The 18,102-nt window shown below is 52.3% G+C and overlaps 1 protein-coding gene and 1 pseudogene across 1 annotated transcript in view; both read right to left on the bottom strand.

Annotated features, from left to right (window-relative positions):
- Positions 1-7,354: 7,354 nt before the first annotated feature.
- On the bottom strand, positions 7,355-8,856 carry LOC116095778 (annotated as a pseudogene).
- Positions 8,708-18,102, bottom strand: part of Laptm5 (lysosomal protein transmembrane 5) — a 23,063-nt gene continuing 13,668 nt past the window's right edge. The window contains exons 2-8 of the mRNA XM_031378861.1: positions 17,275-17,368; positions 16,780-16,856; positions 14,751-14,876; positions 13,912-14,034; positions 12,404-12,499; positions 11,044-11,136; positions 8,708-9,347 (exon numbers count right to left, since the gene is read on the bottom strand). Coding sequence (XP_031234721.1) covers positions 9,258-9,347; positions 11,044-11,136; positions 12,404-12,499; positions 13,912-14,034; positions 14,751-14,876; positions 16,780-16,856; positions 17,275-17,368 — 699 coding nt within the window. The 3' untranslated portion in view covers positions 8,708-9,257. The remainder of the gene's footprint in view (positions 9,348-11,043; positions 11,137-12,403; positions 12,500-13,911; positions 14,035-14,750; positions 14,877-16,779; positions 16,857-17,274; positions 17,369-18,102) is intronic.

Here is an 18,102-nt window from a genome sequence, read left to right as displayed (position 1 = left end):
GGCCTTTGCAGGAGCAGAGCCGGCCCAGTGCTTTCCTCTTACTAGCTCCATCCCAGAAGGATTCTCCCAGATCTTAATAGCAACCAACTAGCATGGCTGTGTTTACCATGTGGGAGAATGGGGGGGGCGCTGGGGGAGGGACTGGCTAAGGGCAGACAAGGGAGCCAGATCATGCACCTGTGTGTCCTTGGGCAGCTTGCTGCACCTCTGTGTGCCTCATCCCTCATATGGGAGGAGAGACAGTGTCAGTGCTGCCTCGCCTCACCTCACAGAGCTGGCTAGAGGGCTTGAACCTGTCTCTGTTGAGCCTTACATCAAAGCAAGTCTTGTGACATTACATGGGAAGGCATCGAGAAGACCGGAGAAGGAAGATGAGGCAGGGGATTGCCACTGTTGCGGGGGAAGATCCTGTGCACTTCACTCTGGAAGGGAAAGGGTGCAGAGTGGTTTAAAAGGAGGTCCTCGGGCATAGCTGGTCTAGCCCACAGTTACATCTTCAGCAACCATGGCGTCATCCTTCACACCTCATACACCTGTGAGGCAAGTAGAGAGATGGGGGTCTATCAGCCCACTTTCCAGATTGCCAAAGCTGAGGCCCAGAGAGGCTCAGTAACTAACCGAAGTCACACAGCTAGTTCAAGGGCAGAATCAAGGCACTTTCCCTTTTGTGGCTGTTAAAGACAAACTGTTCTCTTTGTCTTCTCCCATTTGGGTTTCATTGGTTCCCTACTTCTCAGCCCTCTGCAACTCTACAAACCTGAGAGAAACCTAGGCACTGCTGATGCCTCCTTCCATTATTCAGAGGTCTCTCTTCTCCAGAGCGGCTGTATGGTCCCAGAAATTGCAGCAAATATCCTTTCTCCCAAATTGTGCTGCGTGGCTGTCCTTGCTATTCTGGCATGGAGGTCTCTTCTATCTCGGTCCCCTTTCTAACCCAGAGTGAGGCCCGAGGATGGTGCCAAGCAAATGCAGACGTTAACAGAAAGTAGTAATGAATGGGGTCCCATCTAGGTCACATGAGGAGCAGCAATGGTAGCAGTGACGATGGTCATGGTGAGAGGTGTATGTTCTGGTGTGTGGCCCTTGGCAGGGCAGACGGGGAGAGCTTGAGCCAGCGCCCATTCTGTGGCTCAAGGGACAGAGCCCTGTTGCTGGGCCCAGCTGTACCCATGAAACTGCCCTTTCAGCTCCCTTCTGAATGGCTGGTCTGTGCCCCCAGGAGCAACACAGGCTCCTTCTCTGTGCCTTTTTCTCCTTGTTAGCAGAGTCCCAAAATATGCTCCAGGTAGGCTTTCAGGAACCAGGCAGGCTGCAGAGAGAGGGGTGGCTTTCACATTCCACAGTGGGGCCAACAGCTGGGGGCACCTGGAAGTTCAGCTTATACATTGAGAGCAGAAAAAGAAATATTTGTGTTTTAAAAAAATGTGAAACATTTTCCCTGGCCTCAAAATGAGGAACTGTGTGTGCTCCACCTCCACACCCGACTGCCTTCTAGAAACCTAAGGTGCCTACGCTGGCTCATGGGAGAGAGTGATTGCCTCTACCAAAGTCTGAGGAAGATGAGCCCAGGACTCCCTCTCCAGTGCTCGCATGCAGGCCCAGCTCGTTCTTCAAACAGCCAATAGCCTCCCGTCTCTCAGACCAAGAAGCCCGGTCCCTTCTGCGGCAATGGGTCCCTGCGCCCACCACCCATCACTGCCAATACTCTGAATCACAAAAGAAATCTTTAATTTTTTTAACCTTTTTTTTAATTTTTTTAATTTTCTACCTTTCTGAGACAGAGTCTCACCCTTTAGCACAGGATGGCCTCCAACTCACAACAATCCCCCTGCCTCAGCTTTGCTGAGCTTTGCGCTGAGATCACAAGGTGCGAACAACCACACTCAGAGTTATCTAATTTCTCTGTCTGTGTGTAGTGTGTGTGTGTGTGTGTGTGTGTGTGTGTGTGTGTGTGTGTGTGTTCTCAGATCGAATTCATCATCGGGTGCCTTTCTCTCTCACTCTCTGCCTTATTTTTTGAAACAGGATGTGATGGTTCAGATAAGAATGGTCCCTACAGGCTCATATATCTGAATCCTTAGTTACCGGGAGTGGAACTGTTTGAAAGGATTAGAAGGATTGGGAGGTGTGGCCTTGTTGGAGGAAGTGTGTCACTGGGGCAGGGGGGTGGGAGGGTTAAGGTTTCAAAAGCCAATAACAAGCCCCAATCTATATCTCTCTCCCTCTCCCTCTCTCCCTCCCCTCCCCTCTGCTTGTAGATCAGAATATAGCTCTCAACTACTTCTCTAGCACCGTGTCTACCTGCATGCTGCTGTGTTCACCATGATTATGGACTAAACTTGGACCTGTAAGCCAGCCTTAACTAATAAAAGCTTTCCCATCTAAGAGTTGGTCATAATGTCTCTTCACAGCAATAGAATGTGACTAAGACACGGGGTTTCTCAGTGAGCCTGGCGCTCACCAGTCCAGCTAGGCTGGCTAGACAGCAACCCCCGGGGACCTGTCTGTCCCTGTGTCCTGTTCCTCCAGTCCTGATGTCACAGCACACAGCTTTTATACGGGTGTTGGGGATTTGAACTCAAGTCCTCATGCTTGCCTGTCAAGCACTCTACCCCCTGAGCCATCTCTCCTGCAGCGTAATTTATAATTTGGGACCAACTCATATTTTAAGACTCCCTCCTCCTAATAAAATAACAGCCGTGAAATAGCTGGTTTGAGGAGCGGTTTGTATATTTGCCCCATTCACATAAATTCAAACTGGTTAAATCTAGCTTCCTCGTTTGCATAGAACCCAGCGCCACCTTGTGCTGTGCCATGGCTGGGCAGCCATGTGGGCTGGGATCCAGGACTGAATAAAACTGAGGAATGGAGCTAAGGATCAGCGCGTACTGCTCCGTGTCCTGACCAGCCTGGAATTTCTGCCACCCTGCTTCTCTGCCTGGGGCTATGAGCGGAAAATAAATAAATAAATAAATAAAAACCTTTCCGTTAAATTGCTTTTTTGTTTTGTTTTGTTTTGTTTTTGTCACTGCAATAGGAAAAATAATCAGTACATTCTTCTGCGTGAAAAGGTATCTGGGGGGACCAAGGTCGCCCCCAGATCAAAACTCAGAAAGTCAAGCGCTAGCAGTCATATGCAGCCACAGTCTTACAAGAAGAGGATTGCTTGAACCCAGAGTTTGATACAAGCCTGGGCAACCAAGTAAGACCATTGTCTAAAACGGGGTGTGGGGTGGGATCAGGCTTCCCAGTCACCTAAGTGATGTAAAACCTCAAATGTTGGGCTCCAGAGAACCTCAAAGGTCATCCAGACCAGAGCATCTGGATATGGCTAAATTACCCATTCCCCTGGAGAGGTAGCACATGGACCAGAGGATGCCAGGGGTAACTGCTTGGCTGGACCATCTGGACCACTGGCATGGTCATGGTACCATCCCCCAGACGGGCTGGCTGTTCACATCCAGCTGTGGCTCCCTCATGCTGGCCACCCTTGCCTGCCGGGACTCACCTGGTGAGTAACTAGGGAGACATCCTCCAGGGACCTGGGGGAGGGCCTGGCTATGGCTCTGGTCCCTAGGAGCCCAGTCAGCCAGGGATGTGCATGTGCCTGTGGCTGCAGAGACCTACCCAGCTGCTCCACAGAGTCCCTGCTGCCACCAAAGGCCCGTAGAGAGCCCCAGGCCAAGCTCCCAGCCTGCTCTTCTGACATTTAAAATGATTCTGTCGCCTGTGGTCAGTGTCTGGACCAGGTATTTCCAGGCCTTGGCGGTTGCAGAACAGCAAGGACTATTCAAGAGCGAAGTTACACAAGCAGTCAGATTTGCTCTAAGCGAGCTGGGGGCTGGCCGAGAGAGAGAACACTGAGGGGTTCTGGTTGGTTTAGGCCTGCCCTTTATGGGGTTCAAGGAAAGATGAGTTGGTTACTAAGGAGCTTCGCAAGAGTGATTCTATCTGTTGGTTGACGGGTTTGGGTTCTGTAACCTTTTCCTACCATGCTTGTCCCAGGCCCTTGTTTGTATCTGATTTAAACCATATGTATGCTTAACTATGCTCAAGCATAAAATGGTGAATCTAGTCTTTTACCAGAGGATACAGTTTGTCTTACTGATCATGCACCTAAAACAACCTAGTTACATGAATCCAGTACCAGATATAGCTAGGAACGTGTTTGACTAGAAACTAGACACAAAAGGAAGTGTGTGTGTGTGTGTGTGTGTGTGTGTGTGTGTGTGCATCTGTGTGTGTGTGTACACAGGCACACACATTCCACAGTGTGTGTGTGCAGGTCAGTGAACAACTTTCAGAAGTCAGTTGGACCATGGAGGCTCCAGGATCAAACTCAGGTTATGAGCCTTGGTGGCAAACATCTTTACTTGCTGAGCCATCTCACTGGGCCATAAGAGGAAGAGCCATTGCTTGTAAGGAGGAAATAAATTCAATTGTTTGGAGTGAGGAGTGAGGTGAATGTGCAACTCAAGGCAGGTGTGGTCTTCGATTACCAAGTACAATTGTTAGAAGAAGGGTTGAGTATATAGTCCAAGTGTATAGTGCAAGCCAAGTGGAGTTCCAGGTTGCAAGCCATTCCCTATGTTTGCCTGCCTCCATTCTATTATGAATTGGAGTTGTTGCCAAAAGTGATCCAATCGAATGGGGATCCTTAGTCACCCCAAAGTAAAGCAGAGGCCAGGAAGAGGAGCCAGCTGCGTCCCCAGCACATACACAGTCTCACTCGATTGTAGAACTGTTTGACATCGAGGTTCTACAAAAAACAGTGAGTGATCCCTTGCCATGCCAGCAGCTGGAACACTGCCTCTGTGGGACGAAGAGCCATATGTGATGTCACATGAGCTCCGTAAGGGGTCACACCAGCCGGAAGCCAAATGCTAGATAAGGTAGAAGGTGTCAGAGAAGCCAGCAGCTGCCACTATACTTCACTAAGACTACTACCTCCATCTACCTGCGTGACACACTCACCCCTCACCTACCACCCCACCTACATGTCCAGAGGACACACACTTCTCCACCTCGTGGATTTACATAGCAGGTGCTGTGCAATCATCACTCACCCCTGAGGTCCAGGGTAGGGCACACAGCAGCCGGAAGTCACGTGTGTGTCATGGGCAAGGCCATATCTGTGCTGGTCCCCCGTGTGTTCAGAGATGGAACACGAAAGAGCCCAGGCAATCGGGGGACCGACGATGTTGCCACTGCTGTGGTGTCCAAGAATCCCCGTGCTCTCCTGCTCCACGATCCGCCATGATTCTGAGCTCTCCAGACGCTGCCATCTTACCTGCCCTGGAACCGCCCCTGTCCCAGTTGGCTTCCTCTTGGCTCCAGCTCAGGCATCCCTTGGGGGTCCCCACACCCCATCAAAGAGCCCCTGTCTGAGCCTCAAGTAAAGCATTGAGAGGCCCCTGCATGGGCTGCTCAGGAGTCCACAGCCTGCTCGGCTTGGCTGGCCACATGGACTTCCCCCACAAAACCCAGCTATTTCCTGTCCCTAGGCTGCCCCCTCCCTGCTGCCTGACCACAGGGCACAATCCCACTACACAACTCAGCACCAAGGCTCCAGGCCAGCGCTGGGGGCAGGCAGGACACCCAGATACCTCCTGGTCCTTGGGATCCACAGTTTGGCCCACTGGTCCTGATAGGATGCAAAGTCAGGCCTCCCTTCTACTCTCCTGGCCCCATTCTCTACATTCGGTGGCAGCCTAGGGTCAGAGTAAGAGGATCTTCACAAGACTCAAGCTCACACAGGCTGAGGTCTTAGCTCATCCCAACAACCCTCGTTTGGGACTAGAAACAAAAGGCCTTCATCTAACCCGAGTGCTGTGGGGCCTCGGGAAAGTCACTGGGTGTCTTTGGGCCTGTCTGAAGCTCCTTTTCCATTGGCGTTAGAGTCACAGGTTATCATTTCCTTGGAGGTCTGACTGAAAAAGCAAATAGAAGCAAGGTAACACACACCTTTAATCCCAGCAGTTGGGAGGCAGGGGAAGGTGGATTTCTGAGTTCGAGGCCAGCCTGGTCTACAGAGTGAGTTCCAGGGCAGCCAGGGCTATGCAGAGAAATCCTGCCTCAAACAAACAAAAAGCAAACAGAATACACAGTGAATTCTTCCATCCTCAAAGAGCCCTGATGGCACCTGAGCCAAGGATTTTTAGCCCTTGCTTTTGCTTTTATGTGGTGCTGGGAGTTGAACTCAGAACCTTGTGCACACCAGGAAAGCACTCTAAGGCTATACCCTCAGCATTTGGTCTTTTGCGGCAAGGCCTCACTATGCCGCCCTGGCCTAAATAACTTGAGATCCTCTGGCCTCAGCCCCCAAGTGTGTCACCATGTCAGGCCATGGGTCTCTCTTGGTGACAGATCCTGGCTCAAACTACCCTAGCTGTCTCATGAAGTCCCTTCCAGATAGGTCCCCAGCCGCTCAGCAGTTCTAGAGGGGCAGGCAGGAGATAGATAAAGGGAAAGAGACACGACATCAGCCTTGGATTCAGCCAGATCTGAAGTCTAGATTCCCTGGACTTTTTCCTCTGGGGTGAGAGCTAAGAAGCATCAGGACCGCCTTTGGGAAGACTAGGCATAATGGATTTACTACGTTTCTGTTGCTCACATCCATCTTCGTTCAAGGTATGCTCTTCAGGATGACATTGGCCAGCGTGAGCAAGCAGAGCCCTGCTGTGCAGGAGGCCCTGCCTGCCTCCTCTCAGCTGGCTGAACACTGAGCCTATCCCTCCACTACCACAGTAGTCCTGTACGGTCTACAACCTTGACCTGGATCAGCCTTTACTTAGCACGACCTGTCCTTCGCTCAGCTTGGGGAAATGCTCCCTAAGACACTTCCTCCTCGGGCCCTGAGGTCACAGAGTTTCCCCACGGCACTGGCTAATGTCCACAGTTTATGGATCTGTCTCCCAGCCCCAGCCTGTGTGTCCCCAGTATCCAGAGCAGGCCCCATCTGGAAGCCCTCTTTCCCCTTGTCAACAGAGTTCCCCCTGCACTGGGAGATGTGGGCTGCTCACATAGTGACCTGTGGTCAGAAACAGCTTCAGGAGGTGACACTGGCAAGCTGGCCAGGCCCCAGGGGACGGGCAGAAGTGCTGTGCACGTGTGCACTGGAGTAATGGAGACTGGAAGACAGAAGCAGGTCCTCCATCCCTACATCTCCTGTCAAGAACCTCATGAGTGGCTGGAGAGATGAGTCAGCCGTTAAGAGCATTGACAGCTCTTCCAGAGGTCTTGATTTCAATTCCCAGCAACCACATGGTGGCTCACAACCATCCGTAATGAGATCTGATGCCCTCTTCTGGGGTGTCTAAAGACAGCTACAATGTACTTACAGAACCACATGAGGCAGAGCAAAGCTTGCAACTACTTTATTGGCCCTTCTTCCAAGTCACACACAAGCAATGACACAGGTACAGTGGGAACTTCTCTCAGCCCTCTCAGCCCTGCAGCCCCATCTACACCACAGGTCGGGTGTCGATCCCCAGCAACCCTTAGCAACCCCTAGCGATGGGAAAGCCAGCAGAGACACACAGACTGACCCTCCTTGCTGCCCACCATAGAGCACAAGACTCTGGCTGGCTCTTCACACCCCATGGGCTAGCCTGCCCCACCTGGACAGCCATAGTAACAGACAGCTGCCCACAGGGAGGCCAACTCCAAGCCTGCCATTCCTTGAGCATAGCCCTGGGCAAACAAGCTGGAGCAGCCTGGCATTGGGATGTCATGATAACCAGACCCTAAATCTGCCGCAAGTGGCTAAAGGGACCCTTGCAGGAACCTCACCACTGTGTGGCCATGGGGAACACTTGACTGAAGATGAGGACAGCTTGCCATCAGAGCGGTGGCTCATGGGAAGGAATTGTTTAAAACAGAAGCAACCATTTTATTTTTCCACGCTGAGCAGGATGGTCAGGGCAGCTGTGGGACTGTTGGACTTCCCAGCCTCCAGCTGCTAGAGGAACTCAAGCAGAGGCTGGGCGTCCATGGTGTACATTGCAGTGAGCAGTGGGAGGAGCTCCATGGTGGTGTGCACTGCAGTGAGCAGTGGGAGGAGCTCCATGGTGGGTGCACTGCAGTGAGTGGTAGGAGGAGCTCTGTGATGTGCACTGCAGTGAGAGGTGGGAGGAGCTCCATGGTGTGCAGTGAGTGGTGGGAGGAGCTCCGTGGTATGCAGTGAGTGATGGGAGGAGCTCCGTGGTGTGCAATGAGTGATGGGAGGAGCTCCGTGGTATGCACTGCAGTGAGCGGTGGGAGGAGCTCCATGGGTACACTGCAGTGAATGGTAGGAGGAGCTCCATGGTGTGCAGTGCAGTGAGCGGTGGAAGGAGCTGTGGTGGGTGCACTGCAGTGAGTGGTGGGAGGAGCTCCATGGTGTGCACTGCAGTAAGCGGTGGGAGGAGCTCCATGGTGGGTGCACTGAAGTGAGTGGTAGGAGGAGCTCTGTGGTGTACACTGCAGTAAGAGGTGGGAGGAGCTCCATGGTATGCAGCAAATGGTGGGAGGAGCTCCGTGGTGTGCAGTGAGCGGTGGGAGGAGCTCCGTGGTATGCACTGCAGTGAGTGGTGGGAGGAGCTCCGTGGTGTGCACTGCAGTGAGCAGTGGGAGGAGCTCCGTGGTGTGCAGTGAGCAGTGAGAGGAGCTCTGTGGTATGCACTGCAGTGAGTGGTGGGAGGAGCTCTGTTTCTTTTTCTTTCCCTCCTGTTTGACACCTCAGTTTCTTATTAGGTTTTATCATAATTCCTAATGACAGCGGTTGGCTGAATTGCTACTTAAGCAACCTATTTGAAGGAATTGTTTTATTTGTACACTTTTAGGGTACTGGGGGTGGCAAATTGTCACCACGATCATGACCCACCCTGTAACCTGATGGCTGAGTATAGACTGACACCAGGAACTGTCGCTTGGCCAGATTCTCTTCCTGCTGCCCCTGCGGGTGTCGGCTGCCTGGCTAAACAGATCAAGCCAGGAGCTTTTAACCAAACTCAGCCTAATTTGCCATGACTGTGCTCTGAACAAGTATCGTTGCTGACGGAGACAAGATGAACTGCTAGCCTGAGTGTTCTGAGCCACAAAGGGTCATTAAGCCCAGGGTGACCCAATTGTGAGTGAGGGGTCCCCGAGAGGAGAGGACAGCGAGGGAGGTGCACAAGCAGATTGTCCTGTAATAGATCACAGCCACCACCAAAGTGAAGAAGCAGGAGGAGGAGGGTCTGCGTCTTCCAGCCCAAGGGCTGAGAGCCTGGTGGGCATCACACTTCTGAGTAGGGGGGTGGTGCAGGGTCCCCCTCTGGAGTCTTAGTGGGCAGAGACAAGGCTTCCTCGTAGGACGGCAGAGCCACCTGGGAGAGACAGAGAAGAGAGCTGAGCACCGTCAAGAAGAACCCATCCGTCTAAGCTGAGGTACAAGGAGCCTCCCCCCACATCCATGAAAATGATGGTGACAGTGGCCTCCATGCTTGTGCGACCTGGTTACGCTTCCCATTCCCACGGGGGATGCACCAGCCTCAGCCTTTTAATCCCAGTGTCAAAGGCTGTGATAAACACCCTTCATCTAAATGCTCTCCAAAGAACTGGCTCCCGTCCTGGGGGTAGACACATAGCCTGGGACTAGCCACCCAAATTATAGTCCTCAGTCTGGGTGAAGTCATGTGACCTAAGATGGTCCAATCAGATATACTCTTTCTGCAGGCATTACTAAAAAGTTGGAGTGCTGGCCTATGGGCTCCTGCAGCTATTCTGTGATCATAGGCAAGGTCTGCCTGAAACTCCAGCCAGGACTAAGGAGAGGAGAGTCAAGAGACAGAGGTCAAATCCAAAATCAGGACACAGTCATACCTATGATAGACTTTTATACGCTGTGGGCTACTAACTTCCCTTTGGGACTTATATCAACAGGGTTAAGTCTCTACTTCTTGCTACCAAAAGTGGCTTAACTAATGCATTTCCCACAGTTCAAAGTGAGCTCCCGACACTTGGCCCATCTGCAATGTTCCCATCACTTCACAGTCAGCTGCTTCCAAACACACTCTCTCTTTCCTGTCCCCTCCCACAGGAAGCATTCCCAGAATCACTTGTGTGCCAGCTCCATGCTCAAGGTCCCTGTGTTTCCTACTGAAGTGTACACACATCTCAGCAACTGGGTTCACTGTAGACTGTGCACACCCCTAAGACAGAAGGAGTGGCATCTCTACCCTCCAAGATTGGGTACAAGACCAAAGGAACAAGAGGCAGTAAAGAGGTACAGAGGATGGAAGGATGGTGAGTGGACAGATGATGGATAGATGATGGATTGATAGGTAGATGATGGATGATGGATGGATGGATGATGGATGGATAGATGGATGATGGGTGATGGATGGAAGGATGGATAGATAGGTAGGTAGGTAGATAGATAGATAGATAGATAGGTGGGTAGATGGATGGATGGATAGATGGATGATGGATGGATTGAAGGAGGATAGATAGATGGATAATGATTGGATGGTAGATGATGGGTTTATGGATGGATGGATGGTGGATTATGGATAGGTAGGTGTGTAAATTGATGGGTGGATAATGGTTGGATGGTGGGTTCTGAATGGGTAGTGGATAAATGGATAAATGAATAGATAATGGATGATGGGTAGAAGGCTGGGTAATGGATGAGTAGATGGGTGAAGATGGATAGATAGATGGATGGAATCTTAGACTATCATAGCTGATGTTGTTCACATTTCTTCTGGTTCAACAATCTTCTTACAAGTACCAAGATCTTCTGGGATTTGGGCCATGCCCCAATGAGTGTGTGGGCAGCAAAAATTGAACTTGGTGTATTTTGGGGGTGGGGGGACAAGGGTGGGAGAGTGGACCTGAGAGGAACAGGAAATGGGCCTGATTGAGGTACATTTATGAGATTCCCAATCTCATACAATATTCCCAATCAATAAACTATTATGTTGAAAAAGAGTGCTGGGGCTCAGAGAAGGAAAGGGACTGGCCCCAAGCAGCACAGCAAGAGAGTGATAGCCCCGGCATTTGACCCTCCATCAGGCTCACCTTGAAAAACATCTTGGAGCTACTGTTCTCCATGGCCGAATTCATGTGCTTCATGAATCTGTAGCATGTGTACACACACTTGAACATGTAGACCTGGAAGAGAGCCTGTTATGACTACCTTCTGACAACCCTCCTACTCTTGCCTGAGAGGATCTAGCTAGATGTTCAATGCCTCCAGGGAACCAACACTCACTCATCCCAAAAGGCAGCACCCAGCAGCTCTCCAAAGGTAGATGATGGATGATAGACGGATGATAGGGGCTCAGACCTCACCCCACCCCTATTCTGGCTTTGGGCTTCCTCACATGCCAGCTTAACACACTCCAGAGACTGTCTTTGCTGATGCCCACAGCCACCATGCAGCAAATGTTCTTGCAGCTTCTGATCTGACCTCTCGCATCTCTGGACAACACAGCGAGGCACACCCTATTCAGCCACCCTGAGTAATGGGGAACTCACTATCCAAAGGGACCCACCCATCTTGAGACTTCCCACTCAATGGTGGGAAAGTCCTCTTCAAAACTGCCTCTGAGCTGAGCATGGGGCACACCCCAGTGACCCCATGTGCTGGTATGAACATGCTTGGCCCAGGGAGTAGGTGTGGCTTTGTTGGAGGAAGTGTGTCACTGTGGCGGTGGGCAATGAGACACTACTCCTAACTGTGTGGGAGTCAGTCTTCTCCTAGCAGACTTCAGATGAAGATGTAGAATTCTCAGTTCCTCCTGCACCATACCTGCCTGGATGCTGCCGTGTTCCCACCTTGGTGATAATGGACTGGACCTCTGAACCTCTAAGCCAGCCCCAATTAAATGTTGTCCTTATAAGAGCTGCCTTGGTCATGGTGTCTGTTCACGGCAGTAAAACCCTAAGACACTCCAGCACTTGGAAAGTAGAGACAGGAGGATTAGGAGTTCAAAGTCAGCCTGGGCTACATAGTGAGTTTGAGGCCAGCCTGGACTACATGAGACCCTGTCTCAAAGACAAAACAAAAGCCCCTGATACATCGTGGATGGATTTTTTTTTTTTTAAGATTACAGAATGGTGTGTATAGTCTCAGCCCACAGGGCTGACATCTAACCCCAGACAGCTCATGGGATCAGCATCACAAGAAGCTCCAAGCTGGGCCCAGGCAGCTGAGTACAAATGGCTTCACAGACCCATGGCCTTTAAGAAGATGATGGTCCCCGAGGATGCCAAGCCACATCAGAGTAGCTGAGGCAGGAGAGCTAGGGAGGTTAGAAGCAGGAGGGGACCACAAGCACACTTCATCCTGCCACCTCACCATCCGGTGTGGGGAAGCCTGAGCCACTGCTCAGCCTTGACCATAGTCACAGAACCATGGGGTGCAGGGCCCACTCACCTTCAGGATGAGCACAGTGATAAAGGCCACTGAGAAGATGAGCATCATATTGATAAACTGACTGTGCGGCATGCCCTCCTGGCTTGGGAGATAATTCTGCAATGACATGGGGCCACGTCAATGCCTCAGCCCTGGGCAAGGTCACAGATCTCTCTCTCTCTCTCTCCCTCTCTCCCTCCCCCCTTCTCTCTCACACACACCACACACGCACATACACACACACACATGCGCACATGAACACATTATGCATACACACTCACATGCATGAACACATGCACAGACACTAATGCACACACACATGTATATGCATGTACACACACATGAACACATTATGCATACACACACACACACACACTCCACCTTGGCAACTCCCAACTCTGGAGCCCCAGGGGAAGAAGCGTGTAGCTGGTGCCTCCCAGTCTGGGGCGGCTTTGGCTGCTAGGAGCCATCTAGCCCTCCAGCACCTGGCAGGTTACACCCACCACCATCAGGGTAGCTCCAGCAGGGATCAATTTTGGGGCACCAGGTGTGAGAGGCACCACCTTCGGGCAAGGAACATATATACCCACACCTTCTGTCTGCCTGTCTGTTTGTCAAACAGTCTTGCTAGCCCAGACTGGTCCCAGATTCATGGCAGGAAAGCACCACCACACCTGGCCTCCCTTCTGAAATAAGGAGCACCGGCCTCTTCCTTGGAGGATGGGCTGGACTCGTTCAGTGAGCTTTCAGAAGGAGCCAGCCAGAGGCCAGAATGAAGATTTCATTCTTGGTGTCTCCTTTTCTTCTGCCCGACCCCTCTGCTGAGGAAAGCCAGCAGTCATGCCCTGAGGACACTCAAGCTGCCCTACAAAAGGTCCCCACCATGAGGACCTGGGTAAGGAAGGTACAAACGCTGATGTAAGGACTCCTGGGGGAGCAGGTCACCTGCCCCCTTCCTAGCTGCCATGCTGAGCCAGCAACTGAACCACCCAGCAAGCCACCCAAAAGATCCTGGTCCTCAGAGCTGTGACAGGACCTGGTCATTTTAAGTCACCATGGGCTGGACTGGAGAGATGGCTCAGCAGTTAAGAGCACTGACCACTCTTCCCGAGGTCCTGAGTTCAATTCCCAGCAACCACATGGTGGCTCGCAACCATCTGTAATGGGGATTCAATGCTCTCTTTTGGTGAGTCTAAAGACAGTGACAGTGTACTCACACACATTAAATAAATAAATAAATAATAAATCTTTAAGCCACCATGCTTGCCATAGTGAGTTAGACAGTGGTGGGCACCCAATGCCATTCCTATAATACAGTTCTCAGGGTAGGATTGCTGTGAAGCTCATCATGGCCAGACCTCCTTTGACCCTAGAAGCTTCTTTCTGACAGCTGCTCCCGTAATCCATCATTCACCCCTGAGTCTTCCTCCCCAGAAACCCAGCCTCCAACCATGACCCACACAGCATGGGGGACGCCTTGCCTCAGGCCACACAGCCGGGTTGTGATTTGGTTCTCCACCAAGACTCACCATGTGGTTCATGGACTTGAAGTTAAGGTAGGTGGGCACTTCCATGTAGGAGCTGCACAGGGTCAAGATACTCAAACAGAAGTCCAGCAGCTGCAGTGTCATCCAGGGGACCTTAGAAGGGCCCTAAGGAGGACCAAGAGGAAGCATGAAGACGCGCAGGGTACCAAGTGGCCCTCTCTTGGAAGGCTCTTCCCCCCCCCCCAAGCCACCAGCCATCCCTCACTGACTATGCTCAGTGAGAGGGACATGGGATGCTCACGTCAGTCTGTCTGCAGAGCATGGGGTGCTCATCTCAGTGTGATTGCAGAGCTAGGACCACAACAGTGGTCTTCTAGCTCCCCAGCCCCCAACCTTCCAACAGCCCCACCCTTCAAGGACCAGAGTGGGTCTGTAAAAGACAACTAGAACAGAGATGTGTGTATTGTGACCAGCTAAGGCCACTACACTTTTCCTCAGTAGATGCTCTTCATTTCTTGGTCTTGATCACCCATTCATCTTGTTGGATTCCAAAGAAGGAATTAAATTAAGGTTGAGGCCTGAAAAGGCACCCCACCCTTCCCCCTGGGTAGCCCCCATGGCCAGTGTAAATAGACATCTTACCAGGCTCTGAAACCTGGAGACATTACTCTTATTGGGGGCTAGGGCTGCTACCCTATAGTAGTGTTACACACTGGGTTCCAACCCTTCGCCGACCTCATTTGGTCCTAAGGCTCATCCATGAGGTACACTGATAGATGTAGCATGCAGAGGAGTGAGCCTGGGGGAGCTTGGCAGGGATTATAGGACCCTGCCCTGGTCAGCCTGCCCAGGTCGAGCCATGCACACAGGTAGGTACTCACGGGCCGGGGCCGGGCAAGCTTCAGGTACGCTGGTAATTCGATGTAGGAGCCCAACAGTGTGAGCAGGCACAGCAGGAAGTCCATGATTTGAAGGGACAGGAAGGGTATCAGGTACTTCTCCCGGTTCTAGAAGGCAAGTCCACCCCGTCAGGGTGTCCCTGACGAGCCAGCACTCCGCCAGGCTGTCCCTGTCCCCATACATCTGTTCCTACCCTGGCTATCACTGATGCTACCATATCAGTGACTAGGGTCTGCCCAAATACATGCACCTTCTTGTGAGGGGCACCCTGGGGAGAAGGACATCCAGGGGTCTCAGAAGACACCAGGGAACAGGCTCCATATACAGGGGTTCTGTTATGTTTTCTGTCTGTCTGTCTATCTGTCTTTTGGGGGTTTTTTTTGTTGTTGTTGTTGTTGTTTTTGTTTTTGTTTTTGTTTTTTCTTGAGACAGGATCTCATGTATTCTAAGCTGGCCTCAAACTCCCTGTGTAGCCAGGTATGACCTTGAGCTGCTAAGTCCCCTGCCTCCCCTTCCAGAGTGCCTAGGTTACAGGTGTGCACCATCCCGCCCCATTTGTTCAGTTCTGAGGACTGAACTTGTGCACGCTGGGCAAGCCCTATGCCAGTTGAACTCAGCAAGAGGGTCACAAGATGATGGTATGGGGGTGTGGGGGGGTGATGATGTCAACTAGGAAGCGTGTTTACAGGTCACTTGGAGTGCCCTCAGGATTTATCCATGACCCCTTTTCTCCTCCTTCTCCTTCTTGGCTACCACAACATGAGCAGCTGTGCCAGCCACATGCTGCCTTCTTCCCACGGTAATGTTCCGCCTCATCTCACAACCAAGGGAAGAGCCAGCAGTGCACTGTGGGCTGGAAATGAGCAAAAGAGAGCCCTCCCTCTAGACAATTCTCTCGAGTATTTTCATCTCAGCAACGGGAGCTGAAGGACAGACTCTGAGGGCAGAACCCACGAGGTAGAGTATGATGTCCAATCGACAGAGAAGGGAACCCAAGATGACATCCTAGAGGGGGCACCCAGCTAGACCCAGAATTTGACGGGTGAAGGGACTGGCCACAGGGCCAGAGGTGGAGGCACCAGCAAGTAAAGGCCCAGGGACAGGAGCCGTCCTTCCTCCAGGTGGGCAAAGCCAGATGTAACAGGATATGGGGAGAGGCCTCCGGAGGTCAGGGTCTCTCTCCCTCCGTGGGAACCCAGCACCCATGCATATATGCCCGCATTGGGAGCAAAGTCACGGAAAAGGTGGTGTCCTGGGGGGGGGGGGTTGTCCTCATGGTTATCTAAGCCATTCAGAGGTGGCCAAGACAGCCTGAGTCTTTAGGGACTCCCTGCTCCGCCTTCTTAGCTGGACACTGAATTTCTGCAGCAGCCCCCACAGCCAACTGCACAGTGAGGACACACACCCCTCCCCCCGCAGGCGAGGCTCCCAGATACAGCAAGGGTGGCCAGGGAGTGAGACACTCCAGGCCAGCATTAAGCCTCCACCTCTACCTAACCAGTCCCCACCATCCACAGGGCAGGACTCTCTCCAGTTGGACAAGGGACAAGGTCAACTTCCTCCCTCCCTGGAGGCCGTCGGGCAAATGGCTATTCTTTTGTAGGACGACTCAATCTCCCCGTTTCCCCAAGTCACCCCAACTCTCTCTGGGTCTGTCTGCCTTTCTTTGTACAGCCTCACATTCCCAGGATTTCATGAGTGAGTGTCCCTCTGCAGTGGGGGGGGCAGAGCAAGGGGGGATCTTTGTCCCCAAGGACAAGCCCAGTGGACCCCACACTACTGCCACCCTTTCTCTTTCACCTCAAAGCTCCCAGCCCCACTCATAGTCCACAGAATGCAGATGTCCTCTGAGCACCCTGCCACCCCAAAGCTCCCCTGATAGACCAGCAGATTATGGAGCCCCATGGGGGAACAGCATCTCCCCCAAATGAACACATGGAGCCCCACGGGGTGCTCAGGGCAACAGGAAGATGTGTGCTCCTGGCCCCTCCATCCCTGCACAGGCCTCACCTTGACCACGCCAAACAGCAGGCTGATGCTGATGATGAAGAGCACTCCAATGAGCAAGAAGCTGGAGAGCAGGTCAGCTGCAAGGCAGGGTGGAGACTGAGGCAAAGCCTGAATGGGTTCGGGGACCAGGCTCTAGGAACTGCTAGTGTGGGACCAGGAGTGTGAACAGTGATGCCTGGAACCAGACCTGATAGTAGGCTGGCTCTCCTCACCCAGGTGAGGGCTGGGATTGGCAGAGGGAGAGACTGAATGGTGTGCAGGGAGGTGTGAAGTGGCCGCTATGGCAGGAACTCCTGTCTGAGCCTCAGAACCCGAGAAAGCCCCTGGCACAGACAGGAGAGCCTCATTTGCGTGTGAAAGACCCCGGGCTCCTAAAGATTCAGGGATGCACAGCAGTCCAGTGGAAACGGCAGGACCACAGACCCCGTCCATGTGTCCTAATCATACACTGCCTGCAGCTCCCCCCACCCCATCCACCACTGTGCCCAGACATACCCATCCTGAGGTACGGCATCTTTAAGAACCTGCAGGAGACTTTACCGCGGGCCACCTCCACCACATGCTCAATGAACAGCAGGACACTCATGACCTAGGAGAGAAAGAGTATCAGTGAGGCCAGGATCCGAGCAAGGTGCTGTCCAGGGGCTGGAGCCACCACAGCTTGCCTAGTCAGCAGGCATCCTGGGTAAATTATATGGTATTCAAATGCCTTGTGCTAGCCCTTCCTCTTCCCTGCTGTGTGACTGTGGACAATTGGCCTGACTTCTCCATGCCTCAGTTTCTTCATCTGTATATAGGGTTCATACAGAAACTACCTTAGGCACCCCCGTGTACCTAAGACGACACAGGAGAGACTCAGAAGAACACCCTGCCTCTCACTGTTGAAGATCAGGTGCCCTGATGTTGGACCATGAAAGGCAGTCTGTGTTCTTGGTTGAGCAAGGTTTACTCCACACACTCAGTAGAGAATTCTACAAGGGACGGAACAGTAAAGCTACGCCCCCAGACAAAGGCTGCTGACACCACGAGCCCTCACTCCAGTATCCTGTGGCTAGACAATCCTCCAAGCTCCCGGTATTCTGGCTGGACTCCACCTCCAGTCACCTGACCACAGCCAGGTATGCCCCACCCCTGGGAACAAAAAGGTTGCACAGCCCACTATAAAAGTGGCTGCTTGGTCCCTCCTCTCTCTCTTAAGCTCTTACTCTTAGCTTGTGTCTTTACTCTCACCTCTTGCTCCCTCTCTCCTCCTCCCTTCCCCCTCTCTCCACATGGCCATACCAGTCTCTACTTTTCTATTCTCCCTCCCTCCCTCCCTCCCTC

This window comes from Mastomys coucha, unplaced genomic scaffold (assembly GCF_008632895.1).
Source record: "Mastomys coucha isolate ucsf_1 unplaced genomic scaffold, UCSF_Mcou_1 pScaffold18, whole genome shotgun sequence".
NCBI lineage: Eukaryota > Metazoa > Chordata > Mammalia > Rodentia > Muridae > Mastomys > Mastomys coucha.
This window is presented reverse-complemented; position numbering and strand designations above follow the sequence as displayed.